The following is a 21376-nucleotide window of genomic DNA, read 5'->3' on the forward strand; positions in this document are numbered from 1 at the left end:
TATAGCAGATTTCTCTCAAGGGAAATTTTATGTTCAGTTCATATTCAATCTCTTAGAAATTATCTTAGATTTTCCTTCAATTCTAAATGCATGAAACTGTTTATTTTTACTATTGTTTTAGGTGCTCTTCATAGAGGGAGTCTGGGCATTCATTAATTTTTCAGATTCATTCTACTTTGGAGAGTCTCAATTACAATATTATTTAAGCCCTGCTGAGAACATGAAACTGTTCAAAACTCTTCTGTACATTTATATATTTGGAGGGTGGAAGAAACATGCTCCAATGAAAATATTTCCTTGACTAGAAAGCTAGAGCCCTACTTGCTATTTCTAGGCAATCAAATTGCTATAAACCACGAAGCGAAAGCAGAGAGGTTCATGATCCATTTCCACCCTGAGTGTAAACATGACCCTGAGAGCATCCAAGCCTTCTTGCACCTTCAAGGGAATGGGGACAGGATGGATGGGATAGAAACGTCCGGAGCATGTTGCTAAATGATTGTTGAGTGTCATACAGTACTGTGAGCTTCATGTGCTGTATTTCGAATTAAACCTCAGAACTGCCCTACTCCCATCATAACCAATTTTCAGATGAAGAATCTGAGACTGAGGACATGTAAACTGCTTAAAGTCAAAGTGCTAAGATAATCTGGAGCAAGGATTTAGATGCAAGTCTGTGGGACTTTCAACCACTGAACTCAAGAATACAATTCAGGTGGTGATTATAATTCATGCTTCATTTTTATTTACTATTCAAACATTCCTTAATGCAGCCAGTATGTTGTGTACAGCACTGTGTTGGGGACGTAGTTGTGGAAAAATGTGTAACGTAAACATAAATTATTATTTGATAGAAGCTTTAGATTTCTGGTTCTAAATGGGGAGATATCTTCCATGGAGTGGCATCTGGGAAGGTTTTTGGGAGAGACTTTGGTTGTCATTATAATGACATGATTTAATAGGGAAGCCTATTTAAATTTAGGGAGTGGGGAAGACCCTGGGGAAGGTTTTAAGTATTGCAATGTGTGGGATAACGATGCAAGATGAAGATGTGTCCCTTGCCCTGAAAAATTGTCATGGAAGCGAGAAAGCTGTTTGTAATTATCTAAGGCTAGAACCCATCTTCCATATATTAAATGGTTTCTTTGTGTGATTAAAATATACAATGAACTTTCCAGAAATGCAGCTGTCATATAAATGGGTGGTTGATTGTACATTGTTTTATTCAGAACATTACCAAGAATTACTCAATGTTTTTTTAAAAAAATCACACTGGGCCTCTAAATATTGGTTCAGCCATGTAAATACTTCTCTCTTAACTTCCAGTGTAGTAATGTCTAAAGATTTTCATATTGAAATACATAATATTTTGTTATCAACTATTTTCCTTTTATTTATTCTTTCTGTTGTAATTAAATCATGTTATTTTGAATTATATTATGATTTACTTTTTGATATAGTAGGGAGACAATACAAAATATTTGTTTGTGTTACAGTAATGTATAATTGTAGAAACTTTAAAAAGTATAAAATTCCCTGTAACCTTGTCACTTGGAACAAACTACTGCCAAGATTTTGGTGCTTTTCCCTGCAGTCCCTTCCATCAGTATATACTACAAAAAATTAAGTTAGGATCCTTTACAGACTAACAGTTGCCAAACTTTACTGATCGTAAAATCTCTTGGAGAGCTTATTAAAAATATAGATCCCTCTGGTCCTACCCCAGTCAGAATTGCCAAGGAAGAAGCCTGGGAATCTGTGTTTTTAACCAGTATAAAGGTTTCCTTACAATCACTGTGATGTGGGCAACCCAGGTTTGGATCATATTGTGTACTATTTTTTCAATGATTGTTATGTCATGTACATTCTCCTTTGTCACTTGTTTATCGCTATATTGTCAATACCTAGAGCAGTATCTGGTATACAGTAGGTACTCAATAAATATTTTTAAATGAATAAATAAGCAACCATTAGAATACTTTTGAAGGAATATTTAGTTTAAGAGTTTATCATACATCTGTGCCATCATTTACATATTTACCTCTTTCAGGACATTTATTCTTGGCCATTTCTGTGATTTTCTTAGGGCAGACTCCTAGAATGAGATAACTAAAAAGATGTGAACATTTGAGAGGCTACTGATACATACTGTTTTCCAGAAATGTCAAATCTACAATCTCTGCTGGCAGTGTAGGAGGGTATTTGTTTCCTATACCTCTCCACTACTGAGTGGTTATCCTATATTTTAATCTCTGACAATCATAACTGGAAAATGGAACCTCATTGTTTTAATTTACATTTCTCTGCTTATTAATGAGGTACAGTTTTTCACATTTATTTTGTCATTATTATTTCTTCCTTTGTGAATTTCCTGTTCACAGATTATGTATTTTTCTATTGGGGTATTTGCCTTTTTCTTATTGATTTTTAAGGTTCTTATATATATTAAGGGTAATCATAGTTGTCCATAATATGTAATGCAAATAAGTTTAAATATACACAAAGAAAAACTATACATTTTGTTTTTCTCCCATGAGGAAGCTTTAAAAATTTTATTTGTAGTTAAATTTCTTTTATCTCCTTCTGATTAATTTGTAAAACTATAAATATTTTTTATAACTATATTTTGAAAATAATTTAATTTTAAAGATATGAATTCATATAATTTTTAAAAATTTCTATATTTGTGAATTGTCTTGACTAGTAGTTTCCAAATGCCAGAGTAAAGACTGCTTACAATAGAATCATTTAATTTTAAAGATATAAATTCATATAATTTTAAAAAATTTCTATATTTGTGAATTGTCTTGACTAGTAGTTTCCAAATGCCAGAGTAAAGACCGGTAACAATAGAATCATTTAGGGGCTGTGTTAAAAATACAGACTCCAAGGCCCTACCTTAGACTAGCTAAACTAAAATCTTTGTACCTAGAAATCTGAACTTTCTTCAAGCTCTCTGCAATTCCAATTGCATTGTAACCATAGGTTTAGTCTAGACCCAACAAAGAGAAAGAACATGCTGGTCAAGCAACTAAGAATGCAAGCTTGCTCCCTGGTGGTCAAAGAAATTGCAGGTATACAATTCTTGCAACTCACAGGAACAATATCAACAACAAATGGGCACCTACATCAGATGTAATTCATAGAATCATAGCATCCAAGGATAGTAAGGGGTTTTAAATGTCCTATAATGTTTCCTTCTATTGTGGGACCCAAGTCCCAAGGAAGGTCTTAAACCATAAAGACCTTCAAGCACGACTGGGTAGAAAGTGTACATGACTTTTCAAAAATCACTTTAATGTCTCTGGTCCCAGATGATATAAATTCATTTTTAACTAAAGTCTTGTGCTAAGTTATCTTTTAAAAAATTATATGGAGTACTGGAAAAAGTAGAAACAGAGGTTAACTTTGAAAAGTAAGTATTACTGGGGAAAAGAAAACATAATTCTTCATTCCAGTGGCTCTTTTCTTTTGTCCAAGTTACCTTAACATGCATGACGATAGTAAAATGAGGTGGTGGTGACATGTGGTTGGAGTAGGTGTAGGGCTATGGGGTTCTACTGGCTATGAGGCTTTGTGAATCTGTGATTAGCTCAAAAAAAATGTGAATATACTCCTACATTACTATGACCTTAAATTTGATGAAGCAGTTCTGATAGATGCTGAAGAAGAAAACAGTCACATGCACAACTGATGAAAGCAAGAGTAAACAGTGAAAATGAATTTTAAGTGTATGTGCTGCGCATGATAAGCAAAATGATGGTTAAAATCTACTTGCATCTATTTTAGGAAAGCCAGCACAAAGCAAAACACATACATTCACCAGGCCACTCTGAATCATTTGAAGTGTCTCATGGGAGCCTAAAGTTCAAAGCTAAAGTCATTCAAACAGTTAGTGCCTATAACATAACCACATGCAAGTATCTCCTAGCATCAAAACCCCGCAGGATATGGAATGCTAATTGTCATGTTGCCTCTTACAACTGAAAAGGAAATCTCAGAGTATAGACACATCAAAGCACCACACAGCATAGGGAGACTGCTGAGATCAAGGGAAAGCAGTTCAAAAGTTATAATTTCCAAGAACAATAAATGACAGCTGAAATGATTGCCTCCCGGGTTTTAAAAGCTGCTTTTAAAATATGGAAACTTTTTTTGGCTAGTTTAGGAAGATACACCTTTACATCATGCTTCAGGAATTAAAAAAATTCTGTCAAATATAAGATTCAGAACAAGAACAAATGGACTTTATTACCCAAAGAAAAATCGTTGACAGAGGATATATTTTTAAACCTCTCTGTGTATACAGGCTAGAACAGTAACAACTCCACTATGCCATCTGAAGATGCCTATTAGTAAACTAAATGTACTAGAATGCCAATGGGATTGGCCTTACCACAGGACTTCACCTACGAAACGTGGGCAACACACATGAAAAACATGTTATCGTGTTCAGTCTATACCTTAATATCCTTATTTTGAATGGCATCAATGCGATTCTTTTACCCATTTAGAAAGGACTGCATAGCTTAAAGAGCTGTACTTTCCTGTAACCAAATTACCTTTGGAAATTGAAGCATGGATTTTAAAACCCAATGTCTCTTCTAACTGGTTGTAGTCAGATTCCACAGAGGATGCATGAAGTGTTTCTACCAAGAAAGGCATTCTTCCCTGTGCCTCATCATAGAAAACAGTGTGGTTCCATGTGTATGGGACGCTGATGCCATCAACGGTGAACAGCCGGGTTGAGTAGGCATACAGCTGCCCAGGACCTGTTTGAATGTAGTCCTCTGTGTAATCCTAAGAAAGACAGTACAGATTTGAGGATTAGCATGGCTCATCCTATTTTTTTTTCTTGAGGGTACTATGAGATGTAGAATGAGATAAAAAAAAAAAAGGCTTAGGGGATAAAAATATATAATTCTAAATAAAATTGTAATTGTACAGTAGTGTTCAGGAACTAAAATTTGAACCTTTTAATTGTAAATACCTTAGTTTCATAATTTTAGTGTCATAAGTTATAGTTTAATAAGGGACTCAGTTGTAGGTCAAAAAAAATGTGAAAGGGTGATTGTTACCATTCTTTAATTTCTGGAATACTTCTAAGGATGGTCTACAAAAACTTTAATGCAAGAATTAGTATTCTCTTTGTCTACAGAAAGTTAAACAAATGGCTTAAATCAACAAAGCTGTGATCTTGGTCCTGATAAGCAGGGTAATAAAACTACTAAGAGCTTATAAAGACCTGTCTGTAAAGATTTTTAAACAAAGACCAGATAGCCATTCCTAACTTCAGTGGTTTAGACATTTACTCCCCAAAATGAACAAGGGAAACTACACAAGTTTTCTGCACTCTTTTACTCCTACTCTTATTGTTACTCCAATAAACAGCGAAGGCAAGTTATCCTAGCATTTTACCTTCACAGTGACTTCAGCAGGTGACTGCAGCTGCAGGACATAGCCACTCACAACGATATCTACCAGCAAAGCTCCATCGGAATCTAAGCCCCGGGCAATGTGAGTCATCCGCAAGATTTCTCCTAGGAATTAGAATTCGTTCATTTCAATAGTAATATATATATATGGTTTGTGTAAGCACAGAGCGGATTTACTTTATATACCAGTTCAGCTTTGTTATTGTACTTCAAACTTGATTAAACACAGATCATAAGAGAATTAAATTACCACTTCGTCCCCAAATTAAAGACTTAGGTTGACTGAATTAAGTTGATTCTAAAATCTCTTTTTTTGTGGCAAAAATGTAGCCTATGATTAGGTGAAGGATTCCACACTTTTAACTCACAAGCAAGAGAAAGGCAGTTCTACAAAAATGGATCGCTTGTCTGTGAGAAGGGATAGAAAGCTTGGCCAGGCAGACTGGCAATAGCCACAAGTCTGGCCCCAGGGCTTTGTTCTTTTGGATGCTTTAAGAAGTTGCAAAGGGGATCTTCATTGCCGCGTGCAGGATATCCCATGTGCCACAACTAAGACCTGGTGCAGCCAAATAAATAAATATTTTAAAAATGCTTAAAGAAAAATAAGAAGTAGCAAAGGGGCATCTTTGTAAGTGGATTGCCATACAGAGACCCACATGTCTTCTGGGCTTATTAAAGCTATGCCCTCCCTCAGCCCTTCTTTCTCAAAGATCACTGCTGCTGAGCTGACCACCTTCAAAGATGTTAGAAATGGAGGTCTATAAAAAGCTGTAGACCCTTGGAAAGGGCCATGAATTGCTAATAAGTATTAAGACTAAGGATAAAGCGAAAAGTGTTTAGATTTGCTTGTTTTCATTTCCATTTTTTTGATTAAAGAATCTCTATAAGATATCCTAATTGACTCTCAGTTTCATAGACAAAAGCCTTTAATTAATATTAGCAATGGCTCATCTTCCTGCTCTTTGGCCTTCAAAACCCTCTCTAAGGATTTAAAGAGAACAGATACAGGAAAGATGATGAAAAAAAAGCTTTCAGACTATAAAAATCACTATACTATTTGAAAACACATGGCCTCTTATAGACCCACGTCAGTAAAAGTTTATGGGAAAATATAAACTTGCTTTTATATCATTTATGCTAAGATGGCAACAAAACTTTGAAATTATTCTCTGTAGGAACATATAATGTATTTTTCGTAACCATCAACATTTAAAGCAATCATATTTTTAAATAGTAATAGAATAATAAGTTCAGCTGGTACTAACCAGTTGCAAATTCCACTTGGGTTTCTCTCTTGAAGACCGCATTGGTGAGGGTAAAGCCATTGACTGCTTCTCCTATTTCCTTTGCCGTTGTCCAATAAATGGGATTTAGAATGGAAATTATCTTTCTCATTGCTGGACCTAGAGAAAAAGGGATAAGTAAGATATCAGAGCAAAATATTTACAGTCCATTATTATTATTCATAGCATGTTATTCAAAAGGATGAATCCTAAATAAACTTGAATAACAACAAAATAAATATCAGTATCTCATGTGTCTTTAAGTGTTTACCACTGGGATAAAACTAAGGACTATTATACTGATCATGTAGTAGTAGCATCCTCTAGAAATTTTAATAATAGATGAAAAAGAAAAATATATGTTTTTAAAAAGAGGCTTATTAACAACTTTTGTAAGCAAAGAGACTTACCGAGACTGCGAGGTACATTGGTAATTCTGGCATGTATTATTTTGGTATCAGAGTTTGGGCTATCTGTTACCGTGGCGTTAAGGAAAGCAATTCCAAATTCGACATCATTAATACTTCCAATAACACTTCCTCTGGCTCGCTGGGGCCCACCTATTGCGGGAAGAAAAAACATTCTTGGATAAGGGAACAATTTCATCAACATTACATGGGAGAAAAGAAAGCCAGTATTCAAAGATGCTCCAAGGCTTCTCTCAAACATTTAAAAGATCATATGACATCTGAATTTAAGAGTGACATACATAAGATTTCAAAACATTCTACTCTCATGTAACACTCATCAACCCATATAAATCTAGGATCCTTCCAATCTACGTACATCATAGTATTATTTCACAATCCAAAGAATTCATTCGGTACCCAGTCCCAAAGCCAAAATGAAGTATGTATTTGGTGATGGTGATGAAATAATGATAATAATGAGAGTTTATTGAGCATGTCATGCGTGCTACAGTAAGCACTTAATATGCATTAACTTTAAATTCTAGCAAACATCCTATAAGGTAGTTTTAAACAGCCACAGTTTGCAGACTAGGAAAATAAAGTTCAGAGAAATCAAGTGACTTTTCCCATGATTACCCAGCTAAGAGGCAGTAGAGTGAGGATATGAACACAGATCTGCTTGTCATCAAAACACATATTCTTTCATCTATTACCTCCTGCAAGAGAACATGGAGGGGAAAGGAGGGATCGCCAACAAAACAGCTCCAAAGTCTTGTGACAGGTCACTGTCAACATAAATGTGAAGTATCTAAGGGTTATTGTTCGTCTTGAGTTTCAGATCAAGGGCTTACCAAGCTCTTCATATTACAAATATATTGGAAAATGTTTAACTTGAGAAAAATTTGAGAAGAATATTGTACTTTTAACATTGTTGCAAAATTCATACCAAGACAGTTATGTTGAAAAATAATCATACAATCTTTTAAAAGTAACTCTACAGTAATTTTATGCCTTCTTTCCATTGTTCAACAAAATTATTGGTTACTAACACAGAACTGGTGGAGTACATGCTTAAGGAGTACATGCTTTGACAAGAGAGGGAAACGTACTGGGAAGAGGCTAACAGTTAAATTTTAAAACATTATTTAATGCCTTTTAATTGAATATATTTTAAAACAATCGCTAGGTGGTTCAGATATTGTTATCATGTATTATATACTGGGGAGAAATACAATTGTATTCAGTCTGAGAAAAGTCAATAAGTAAAGTGTTTCACCATTTTAATTTGCATTATTTTACTAGTGAGAGAAAACATTTTTTTCACATTGATTCACCCTTCATGTTCTGGATTATATTCATTTGTTCATCAAGTACTGAGGATAGAATGGTAAGAAAGAAAATAAAAAAGACATGAAGCCTGCCTTCATAGCACTTATGTCTGAATAGGGGAGATAAACATTAATTAGAATTCCACAAATAAATGTAAAAATGAAATGTATATCTTAATGAATAGGATATCTACTACTCAGGTAAGTCTGAAAAGGAGGTAAAAATAGTTTGAAGATCTGAAGAAAGTTAAGGTCTTAGCTCAGTCAAGGAAGGCAGGAAAAGGGCTTTCCTTGTAGAGGAAACAGCATGTGTCACCCTTTTGGGAGGTGGTGGCTTGTCACATCTGAGAAGCCAAGAGTAGCGAGCTTAGTGAGTGATGGGAAACATGCAGCAAGATGATGCAGGAAAGTACACAGGAGGGCCAGTCAGGACCTGGTCGGCTCCATTTGTTCTTATCCTTAGCCCTAAGCAGGGCGAGAGAAGGGTAGAAGGATTACTAATTTACTTAGTTCTCTGGATCATTACTAAGGAGTGTGGCCTCTCTAGTCTCACAGAGGAACCTCCATTAGCAGAGAGGCTGCCTAAAATCATAATAAGGCCACAGACACCCCAAAACACACCACCAGATGTGGACCTGCCCACCAGAAAGACAAGATCCAGCCTCATCCACCAGAACACAGACACTAGTTCCCTCCACCAGGAAGCCTACACAACCCACTGAACCAACCTTAGCCACTGGGGACAGACACCAAAAACAACGGGAACTACGAACCTGCAGCCTGCAAAAAGGAGACCCCAAACACAGTAAGATAAGCAAAATGAGAAGACAGAAAAACACACAGCAGATGAAGGAGCAAGATAAAAACCCACCAGACCTAACAAATGAAGAGGAAATAGGCAGTCTACCTGAAGAAGAATTCAGAATAATGATAGTAAAGGTGATTCAAAATCTTGGAAATAGAATAGAGAAACTGCAAGAAACATTTCACAAGGACCTAGAAGAACTAAAGAGGAAACAAGCAACGATGAACAACACAATAAATGTAATTAAAAATACTCTAGAAGGGATCAATAGCAGAATAACTGAGGTAGAAGAATGGATAAGTGACCTGGAGGATAAAATAGTGGAAATAACTACTGCAGAGCAGAATAAAGAAAAAAGAATGAAAAGAACTGAGGACAGTCTCAGAGACCTCTGGGACAACATTAAACGCACCAGCATTCGAATTATAGGGGTCCCTGAAGAAGAAGAGAAAAAGAAAGGGACTGAGAAAATATTTGAAGAGATGATAGTTGAAAACTTCCCTAATATGGGAAAGGAAATAGTTAATCAAGTCCAGGAAGCACAGAGAGTCCCATACAGGATAAATCCAAGGAGAAACACGCTAAGACACATATTAGTCAAACTGTCAAAAATTAAATAAAAAGAAAACATATTAAAATCAGCAAGGGAAAAACAACAAATAACACACAAGGGAATCCCCATAAGGTTAACCGCTGATCTTTCCGCAGAAACTCTGCAAGCCAGAAGGGAGTGGCAGGACATATCTAAAGTGATGAAGGAGGAAAAACCTACAACTAAGATTACTGTACCCAGCAAGGATCTCATTCAGACTTGATGGAGAAATTAAAACCTTTACAGACAAGCAAAAGCTGAGAGAGTTCAGCACCACCAAAATAGATTTACAACAAATGATAAAGGAACTTCTCTAGGCAAGAAACACAAGAGAAGGAAAAGACCTACAATAACAAACCCAAAACAATTTAGAAAGTGGGAATAGGAACATACATATTGATAATTACCTTAAATGTAAATGGATTAAATGCTCACACCAAAAGACACAGACTGGCTGAATGGATACAAAAACAAGACCCGTATATATGCTGTCTACAAGAGACCCACTTCAGACCTAGGGACACATACAGACTGAAAGTGAGGGGATGGAAAAAGACATTCCATTCAAATGGAAATCAAAAGAAAGCTGGAGTAGCAATTCTCATATCAGACAAAATAGACTTTAAAATAAAGACTGTTACAAGAGACAAGGCACTACATAATGATCAAGGGATGGAACCAAGAAGACATAACAATTGTAAATATTTATGCACCCAACACAGGAGCACCTCAATACATAAGACAAATACTAACAGCCATAAAAGGGGAAATTGACAGTAACACATTCATAGTAGGGGACTTTAACACCCCACTTTCACCAATGGACAGATTATCCAAAATGAAAATAAATAAGGAAACACAAGCTTTAAGTGATACATTAAACAAGATGGACTTAATTGATATTTATAGGACATTCCATCCAAAAACAACAGAATACACATTTTTCTCAAGTGCTCATGGAACTATCTCCAGGATAGATCATATCTTGGGTCACAAATCAAGCCTTGGTAAATTTAAGAAAATTGAAATTGTATCAACTACCTTTTCTGACCACAACGCTGTAAGATTAGATATCAATTACAGGAAAAGATCTGTAAAAAATACAAACACATGGAGGCTGAACAATACACTACTTAATAACGAAGTGATCACTGAAGAAATCATAGAGGAAATAAAAAATACCTAGAAACAAATGACAATGGAGACATGATGACCCAAAACCTATGGGATGCAGCAAAAGCAGTTCTAAGAGGGAAGTTTATAGCAATACAATCCTACCACAAGAAACAGGAAACATCTCAAATAAACAACCTAAACTTGCAGCTAAACCAATTAGAGAAAGAAAAGAAAAACCCCAAAGTTAGCAGAAGGAAACAGATCATAAAGATCAGATCAGAAATAAATGAAAAAGAAATGAAAGCAACGATAGCAAAGATCAATAAAACTAAAAGCTGGTTTTTTGAGAAGCGAAACAAATTTGATACCATTAGCCAGACTCGTCAAGAAAAAAAGGGAGAAGACTCAAATCAATAGAATTAAAAATGAAAAAGAAAAAGTAACAACTGACACTGCAGAAATACAAAGGATCATGAGAGATTACTACAAGCAACTCTATGCCAATAAGATGGACAACCTGGAAGAATTGGACAAATTCTTAGAAATGTACAATCTGCCAAGAGTGAACCAGGAAGAATAGAAAATATGAACAGACCAATCACAAGCAGTGAAATTGAAACAGTGATTAAAAATCTTCCAACAAACAAAAGCCCAGGACCAGATGGCTTCACAGGTGAATTCTAACAAACATTTAGGGAAGAGCTAACACTGATCCTTCTCAAACAGTTCCAAAATATAGCAGAGGGAGGAACACACCCAAACTCATTCTAGGAGGCCACTATCACCTTGATACCAAAACCAGACAATGATGTCACAAAGAAAGAAAACTACAGGCCAATATCACTGATGAACATAGATGCAAAAATCCTCAACAAAATACTAGCAAACAGAATCCAACAGAACATTAAAAGGATCATACACCATGATCAAGTGGGGTTTATTCCAAGAATGCAAGGATTCTTCAATATACGCAAATCAATCAACGTGATACACCATATTAAGAAATTGAAGGAGAAAAGCCATATGATCATCTGAATAGATGCAGAGAAAGCTTTCGACAAAATTCAACACCCACTTATGATAAAAACACTGCAGAAAGTAGGCATAGGGGAAACTTTCCTCAACATAATAAAGGCCATATATGACAAACCCACAGACAACATCGTCCTCAATGGTGAAAAACTGAAACCATTTCCACTAAGATCAGGAACAAGACAAGGTTGCCCACTCTCACCACTCTTATTCAACATCGTTTTGGAAGTTTTAGCCACAGCAATCAGAGAAGAAAAAGAAATAAAAGTAATCCAAATCGGAAAAGAAGAAGTAAAACTGTCACTGTTTGCAGATGACATGATACTCTCCATACAAAATCCTGAAGATGCTACCAGAAAACTACTAGAGCTAATCAATGAATTCGGTAAAGTAGCAGGATACAAAATTAATGCACAGAAATCTCTGGCATTCCTATTCAGTAATGATGAAAAATCTGAAAGTGAAATCAAGAAAACACTCCCATTTACCACTGCAACAAAAAGAATAAAATATCTAGGAATAAACCTACCTAAGGAGACAAAAGACCTGTATGCAGAAAATTATAAGACACTGATGAAAGAAATTAAAGATGATACAAATAGATGGAGAGATATACCATGTTCTTGGATTGGAAGAATCAACATTGTGAAAATGACTCTACTACCCAAAGCAATCTACAGATTCAATGCAATCCCTATCAAACTACCACTGGCATTTTTCACAGAACTAGAATGAAAAATTTCACAATTTGTATGGAAACCCAAAAGACCCCGAATAGCCAAAGTAATCTTGAGAATGAAAAATGGAGCTGGAGGAATCAGGCTCCCAGACTTCAAACTATACTACAAAGCTATAGTAATCAAGACAGTATGGTACTGGCACAAAACCAGAACTATAGATCAATGGAACAGGATAGAGAGCCCAGAGATAAACCCACGCACATATGGTCACCTTATCTTTGATAAAGGAGACAAGAATATATAGTGCAGACAAGACAGCCTCTTCAATAAGTGGTGCTGGGAAAAATGTACAGGTACATGTAAAAGTATGAAATTAGAACACTCCCTAACACCATACACAAAAATAAACTCAAAATGGATTAAAGACCTACATGTAAGGCCAGACACTTCCAAACTCTTAGAGGAAAACATAGGCAGAACACTCTATGACATAAATCACAGCAAGATCCTTTTTGACCCACCTCCCAGAGAAACGGAAATAAAAACAAAAGTAAACAAATGGGACCTAATGAAACTTCAAAGCTTTTGCTCAGCAAAGGAAACCATAAAGAAGACCAAAAGATAACCCTCAGAATGGGAGAAAATATTTGCAAATGAAACAACTGACAAAGGATTATTCTCCAAAGTTTACAAGCAGCTCATGCAGCTCAATAACAAAAAAACAAACAGCCCAATCCAAAAATGGGCAGAAGATCTAAACAGACATTTCTCCAAAGAAGATATACAGATGGCCAACAAACACATGAAAGAATGCTCAACATCATTAATCATTAGAGAAATGGAAATCAAAACTACAATGAGATATCATCTCACACCAGTCAGAATGGCCATCATCAAAAAATCTAGAAACAATAAATGCTGGAGAGGGTGTGGAGAAAAGGGAACACTCTTGCACTGTTGGTGGGAATTGAAATTGATACAGCCACTATGGAGAACAGTATGGAGGTTCCTTAAAAAAGTAAAAGTAGAACTACCGTACGACCCAGCAATCCCAGTACTGGGCATATACCCTGAGAAAACCATAATTCAAAAAGTCATGTACCAAAATGTTCATTGCAGCTCTATTTACAATAGCCAGGACATGGAAGCAACCTAAGGGTCCACTGACAGATGAATGGATAAAGAAGATGTGGCATATATATACAATGGAATATTACTCAGCCATAAAAAGAAACGAAATTGAGTTATTTGTAGTGCGGTACATGGACCTAGAGTCTGTCATACGGAGTGAAGTAAGTCAGAAAGAGAAAAACAAATACCGTATGCACACATATATGTATGGAATCTTAAAAAAAAAAAAAAGGTCATGAAGTACCTAGGGGTTAGATGGGAATAAAGACACAGACCTACTAGAGCATGGACTTGAGGATATGGGGAGGGGGAAGGGTAAGCTGTGACAAAGTGAGAGAGTGGCATGGACATATATACACTACCAAACGTAAAACAGATAGCTAGTGGGAAGCAGCCACAGAGCACAGGGAGATCAACTTGGTGCTTTGTGACCACCTACAGGGGTGGGATAGGGAGGGTGGGAGGGAGGGAGACACAAGAGGGAAGAGATATGGGAACATATGTATATGTATAACTGATTCACTTTGTTATAAAGCAGAAACTAACACACCATTGTAAAGCAGTTGTACTCCAATAAAGATGTTAAAAAAAAAAAAAAGACACTTCCCAACTCCTTTTATAAAGCCAGCATTACTCTGATACTAAAACCAAGAAAATCACAAGATAACAACAGACCAATATCTCCTACAAATATGGGTGTAAAAACCCTCAATAAAATTGTAGCAACTGCTATCCATCAACATATAAAAAAAAATATCACCATGACCAAGTGGGATTTATTCCATGAATGCAAGGTTGGTTCAACATCCAAAAATTAATTAATGTAATACATCATATCAAAATTTAATAAGTGAAAAGCATATGCTCACCTCATTAGACACAGAAAAAGCATTTGGCAAGATCAACACTTTTCATCATAAAATCATTCATCAAACTATGAATTGAGGAACTTCCTCCATATGTGAAAGAACATCTATGAAAAAACCCACATCTAACATCATACTTAATGGTAAAAGAAAGGATGCTGTCTTCCTTAATCAGGAAAAAATAAGGATATTTGTTCTCATTACCTCTATCCATCATTATAAGAGACCTTCCAGCCAGGGCAATTAGGCAAGAAAAACAAATAAAAGGCATATCCAGTGGGAAGAAAAAGAAGTAAAATTATCTCTATTTGAAGATGACATGATCTTATATATAAACAATTCCATGGAATCCACTAAAAAATAAACTGACAAATTCAGCAAGATTTCAGGATACAATATCAGTTAAAAACTTCATTGTATTTTTATACCAAAAAAAGAAGATATGGTTACATCTGACTGATAGATATTTGCCCTTTCAGCATGCCTACATCCTATAAACCTTTTCATGTAATTCCTTTCTCTCACTCTGCCAAATGGGCCTTCTTGATTTTCAGGGATATTTTATTTCTAAGGCAACCTTAAACCTTTGGAAAGTCCAGTGGTATCTCAATATTTCAACAATGTGAAAATATTCTTTTTGGTCTTCTTATAGCACTTAGGAAGCCTATCCTTTGAGATAAGTACCCTTAGTATTATCCACCATTTCTTGGGACTCCAATAAACTTTTTTTTTTGCAGTACACGGGCCTCTCAGTGTTGTGACCTCTTCCGTTGAGCAGCACAGGCTCCGGACGCACAGGCCCAGCGGCCATGGCTCACGGGCCCAGCCGCTCTGCAGCATGTGGGATCTTCCCGGACCGGGACACGAACCCGTGTCCCCTGCATCGGCAGGCGGACTCTCAACCACTGCGCCACCAGGGAAGCCCTCCAAGAAACTCTTTTTAAGGTCCATGAGTTCTAGAATTCTGACTTTGTTCCTTCTGAATTTTTGCATCACTTACAATATCTAGCCATATTTCATGACTGACTTGAATTATGGTAGTTGAACTTCCCCTAATCTTTTTTCTTGAGCTGAATTTGCCCTATTTTACTGTCTACACTCATGTTCTCCATATTTCCATCTGTCAAAGAACAGCCTCCAATTGTGTATTTCTATTAGATATTCAGTTTCTACCCCACCGTCATTTTTCCGCTTGGAATCTCAGCCTGGCTTTCCCACTCTTCCATGCCCCTTTACCCCTCAAGCCCAGGACTACTATACGGCTGTGCAGACTATTTCCTTTTATAAGGGAGCCTGGAAGATGGCAATCAGAGACTAAAATCCAGCATGAACTTTGGTGCAGAGCTGCACCAACGAGGGGGGAAAAAAGCGCACTTTTCCTATTTCTTCCTCCCAGAGTTGGTGCTATTTTGTAATTTGAGGGCTCAGAGTGACACCTTTCTTCAATTTGTGGAAAGTCTGTAAATGTGGTCCTGCCAAAGTCTAACTTAGTTGCTTACCTGGGCATGCTTGTATATTGCATCTGGATACCTGAGTAGCATCTCCTAGGCAGGGGCGACCACTTTTGGATGGTACTGGATTATTACACTGTCGTTTTCGAGTCTTTTCACCTCCTCCACAAGAGGTAGAACACCAGCTCCAGCTATGCCAGTTTCCCCAACTTCCATCCACTATGAACAAGAATAGAATGGTCGACATTAACAAATAGGTTTTAAAACCTACACCTAGGGTAACTCTGCCTATACAACTTCCATTTTAAGATCTGAACTACAATGGGCACTAAAGAAATGCTTTACTTGTTCTACTGCCAGGAGTCGGGAAGCTCACCAGGACATATGTCAGTGTTGCATCTCTGGATCTGGGAGTCTGGGCCCCCACAAGCTCTTCCTCCATTGGAGGGACGAGGGTTATCACATGTGCGGTACCGCCGCATCTGCCCCCCATTACACGTCCGGCTGCACATTCCCCAGCCACTCCAAGGACTCCAGTTACCATGAGCTACAACACAGAACCATTGGAGAAGTGCTAAAGAATGACATTCATCCAAAAAATATGGAAAGACTCTCTCTAGGAACTGAAAAGAAACACACAAATCTATAAATAAGCAAATTCCAAAGGCAGGGGGTTTGGTTGTTGGTTTGACTAGAAACAGAATACATTCCAGTGACTGTGCAATTCCATTTAACCTACATTTACTGAGCGTTAGAGTTTTCCAGGAGCTGGAGGATAGGAATGAGAAAAGATCTCTGAGGAGTCCAGCTATAACATTCAGGATATAACATTCAGGATTCAGTTCAAATACTGCTATGGTCTAAAATTCTAGCTTGGTGACTAAATTAAGGCAGAGAGCCACCTGTCTGCCTCCATAAAAGAATCAACATCATTACCAGTTAGCGTGGAAGGGTGCCCTAGTCCCTGCCCTCTGCAGCTGGTCCTGTAGAGCACGTGAAACAGGACATAGCCCCTGCCCATATAAATCAGTGGCATCTATGGTATTAGACAAAACAGCAACCATGCAACATTTTGATATCCTAAACCAGAGGAAGACAAATGAAGTAACAGACTATATTATAACTTTAAGGACTTGAGTCCATAATGAAACTTAAGAAAGTATAATGCTGACTCACTATTTCCAACACTCACTTGGACAAGAGTCACTATTGCAAAAATCACTCTGCACATCACTCCCTTCACACTTGTTGCCTCCATACTGGGGAACAGGATCAGAGCAGTCCCTTGTGCGTTGTCTGGCGCCTCCTCCACAGGACACAGTGCAGGTACTCCAACTGGTCCAAGTGGCCCACTTGCCATCAACTGGGTTAAAGAAAAACGTATGTGCTCTGTTACTACTTAAAAATGATCAAGTTAAACGCTGGGCATTGATAGGTTGAGTGATATTCTTATTGACAATGATTCTTATTGAAATATTCCCTAGATCAGAGATAGATGTTATTTTATTAAGGGTACAAACATTGTATTTATCTTACCTGGACAGTGTCTTTCATGGCAAACTTGCACCTGGGTTTCTGCTCCATTACAGTAGGATCCATCAAACGATGGTGGTGGGTTATTGCACAGTCTTGTTCTTGTTTGGGTACCCTTCCCACAACTTATGCTGCATGTACCCCAAGGCTGCCAAGTACTCCATGCTCCATGAACTGCAAACATCCCAAGAGACAGAGTTTCAAGTCACAGAACCATGTTTGTTAAAAGAAACAAAATTATACAAATAAATAACTCAGTAATGAGTTAAATTAGCCCAAGAATCTAAAATAACTGAAATTGAACCAAAGGAAAAGTAACAAATGATGTTCTTCCTTTCCCATCTGGTTACATTTTCATAAGAATTAGTGTCTATCAGGCAATTCAGAAGGATACCTAGAGCCAAAATAAATGCTTTAAATTATTCAAAGGGACTATTTTATTCTTTTTTTTTTTTTTTGCGGTACGCGGGCCTCTCACTGTTGTGGCCTCTCTCGTTGCGGAGCACAGGCTCCGGACGCACAGGCTCAGTGGCCATGGCTCACGGGCCCAGCCGCTCCGCGGCATGTGGGATCTTCCCACACCGGGGCATGAACCCGTGTCCCCTGCATCGGCAGGCGGACTCTCAAAACACTGCACCACCAGGGAAGCCCAAAGGGGCTATTTTATTAAAATTAAGGCGAGACAAGGGGAAGATGGTGGAAGAGTAAGTCGCGGAGATTACCTTCCTCCCCACAGATACACCAGAAATACATCTACACGTGGAACAACTCCTACAGACACCAACTGAATGCTGGCAGAAGACCTCAGACCTCCCAAAAGGCAAGAAACTCCCCACATACCTGGGTAGGGCAAAAGAAAAAACAGAGACAAAAGGATAGGAACGGGATTTGCACCAGTGGGAGGGAGCCGTGAAGGAGGAAAGGTTTTACACACACGAGGAGCCCCTTCGTGGGCAGAGACTACGGGTGGCGGAGGGGGAAAGCTTCGGAGCCGCGGAGGTGAGCGCAGCAACAGGGGTGCGGAGGGCAAAGCAGAGAGATTCCCACACAGAGGATAGGTGCCGACCGGCACTCACCAGCCCGAGAGGCTTGTCTGCTCACCCGCCGGGGAGGGCAGGGCTGGGAGTTGAAGCTCGGGCTTCGGTCGGAGCGCCGGAAGAGGACTGGGGTTGGCGGCGTGAGCACAGCCTGAAGGGGTTAGTGCACCACGGCTAGCCGGGAGGGAGTCCGGGGAAAAGTCTGGACCTGCTGAAGAGGCAAGAGACTTTTTCTTCCCTCTTGGTTTCCTGGTGCGCGAGGAGAGGGGATTAAGAGCGCTGCTTGAAGGAGCTCCAGAGACAGGCGCAAGCCGCGGCTAAAAGTGCGGACCCCAGAGACAGGCATGAGACGCTAAGGCTGCTGCTGCCGCCACCAAGAAGCCTGTGTGTGAGCACAGGTCACTATCCACACCCCCTTCCGGGGAGCCTGTGCAGCCACCACTGCCAGAGTCCTGGGATCCAGGGACAACTTCCCCGGGAGAACGCACGGCGCGCCTCACGCTGCTGCAACGTCACGCTGGCCTCTGCTGCCGCAGGCCCGCCCCGCACTGCGTGCCCCTCCCTCCCCGCCGGCCTGAGTGAGCCAGAGCCCCCGAATCAGCTGCTGCTTTAACCCCGTCCTGTCTGAGCGAAGAACAAACGCCCACCAGAGACCTACACGCAGAGATGGGGCCAAATCCAAAGCTGAACCCCCGGAGCTGTGCGAACAAAGAAGAGAAAGGGAAATCTCTCCCAGCAGCCTCAGAAGCAGCGGATTAAAGCTCCACAATCAACTTGATGTACCCTGCATCTGTGGAATACATGAATAGAAAACGAATCATCCCAAATAGAGGAGGTGGACTTTGAGAGCAAGATTTATGATTTTTTTCCCCCTTTTCCTCTTTTTGTGAGTGTGTATGTGTATGCTTCTGTGTGAGATTTTGTCTATAGCTTTGCTTCCACCATTTGTCCTAGGGTTCTATCCGTCCGTTTTTTTAAATTTGTTTTCTTAATAATTATTTTTTATTTTAATAACATTTTATCTTACTTTATCTAATTTTACTTTATCTTCTTTCTTTCTTTCTTTTTTCCTTCCTTCCCTCCTTCCTTCCTTCCTTCCTTTCTTCTAGTAATTCTTTCTTTCTACTTTTTCCTCCCTTTTATTCTGAGCCATGTGGATGAAAGGCTCTTGGTGCTGCAGCCAGGAGTCAGTGTTGTGCCTCTGAGGTGGGAGAGCCAACTTCAGGACACTGGTCCACAAGAGACCTCCCAGCTCCACATAATATCAAACAGCGAAAATCTCCCAGAGATCTCCATCTCAACACCACCACCCAACTCCACTCAACGACCAGCAAGCTACAGTGCTGGACACCCTATGCCAAACAACTAGCAAGACAGGAACACAACCCCACCCATTAGAGAGCCTGCCTAAAACCATAATAAGTCCACAGACACCCCAAAACACACCACCAGACGTGGACCTGCCCACCAGAAAGACAAGATACAGCCTCATCCACCAAAACACAGGCACTAGTCCCCTCCACCAGGAAGCCTACACAACCCACTGAACCAACCTTAGCCACTGGGGACAGACACCAAAAACAACGGGAACTATGAACCTGCAGCCTGCAAAAAGGAGACCCCAAACACAGTAAGATAAGCAAAATGAGAAGACAGAAAAACACACAGCAGATGAAGGAGCAAGATAAAAACCCACCAGACCTAACAAATGAAGAGGAAATAGGCAGTCTACCTGAAAAAGAATTCAGAATAATGATAGTAAAGATGATCCAAAATCTTGCCAATAGAATAGATAAAATGCAAGAAACATTTAACAGGGACCTAGAGGAACTAAAGATGACACAAGCAACGATGAACAACACAGTAAATGAAATGAAAAATACTCTAGAAGGGATCAATAGCAGAATAACTGAGGTAGAAGAATGGATAAGTGACCTGGAGGATAAAATAGTGGAAATAACTACTGCAGAGCAGAATAAAGAAAAAAGAATGAAAAGAACTGAGGACAGTCTCAGAGACCTCTGGGACAACATTAAACGCACCAACATTCGAATTATAGGGGTCCCTGAAGAAGAAGAGAAAAAGAAAGGGACTGAGAAAATATTTGAAGAGATGATAGTTGAAAACTTCCCTAATATGGGAAAGGAAATAGTTAATCAAGTGCAGGAAGCACAGAGAGTCCCATACAGGATAAATCCAAAGAGAAATACGCCAAGACACATATTAATCAAACTGTCAAAAATTAAATACAAAGAAAGCATATTAAAAGCAGCAAGGGAAAAACAACAAATAACACACAAGGGAATCCCCATAAGGTTAACCGCTGATCTTTAAGCAGAAACTCTGCAAGCCAGAAGGGAGTGGCAGGACATATCTAAAGTGATGAAGGAGAAACATCAGCAACCAAGATTACTGTACCCAGCAAGGATCTCATTCAGATTTAATGGAGAAATTAAAACCTTTACAGACAAGCAAAAGCTGAGAGAGTTCAGCACCATGAAACCAGCTTTACAACAAAGGCTAAAGGAACTTCTCTAGGCAAGAAACACAAGAGAAGGAAAAGACCTACAATAACAAACCCAAAACCATTAAGAAAATGGGAATAGGAACAACATATCGATAATAACCTTAAATGTAAAATGACTAAATACTCCCACCAAAAGACACAGATTGTCTG

The 21376-nt window shown here is 38.6% G+C and overlaps 1 protein-coding gene across 1 annotated transcript in view; it reads right to left on the minus strand.

The window, feature by feature from the left end:
* HMCN1 (hemicentin 1) overlaps positions 1–21376 on the minus strand; it is a 525244-nt gene that overhangs the window by 53755 nt on the left and 450113 nt on the right. Inside the window, exons 90-97 of the mRNA XM_027083004.1 lie at positions 17666–17836; positions 17322–17492; positions 16506–16676; positions 16178–16348; positions 7129–7278; positions 6701–6838; positions 5419–5540; positions 4563–4800 (exon numbers count right to left, since the gene is read on the minus strand). Coding sequence (XP_026938805.1) covers positions 4563–4800; positions 5419–5540; positions 6701–6838; positions 7129–7278; positions 16178–16348; positions 16506–16676; positions 17322–17492; positions 17666–17836 — 1332 coding nt within the window. The remainder of the gene's footprint in view (positions 1–4562; positions 4801–5418; positions 5541–6700; positions 6839–7128; positions 7279–16177; positions 16349–16505; positions 16677–17321; positions 17493–17665; positions 17837–21376) is intronic.

The sequence above is a fragment of the Aethalodelphis obliquidens genome, unplaced genomic scaffold, assembly GCF_003676395.1.
Source record: "Aethalodelphis obliquidens isolate GAN/ISIS:26980383/991018 unplaced genomic scaffold, ASM367639v1 scaffold48, whole genome shotgun sequence".
Classification (NCBI taxonomy): domain Eukaryota; kingdom Metazoa; phylum Chordata; class Mammalia; order Artiodactyla; family Delphinidae; genus Aethalodelphis; species Aethalodelphis obliquidens.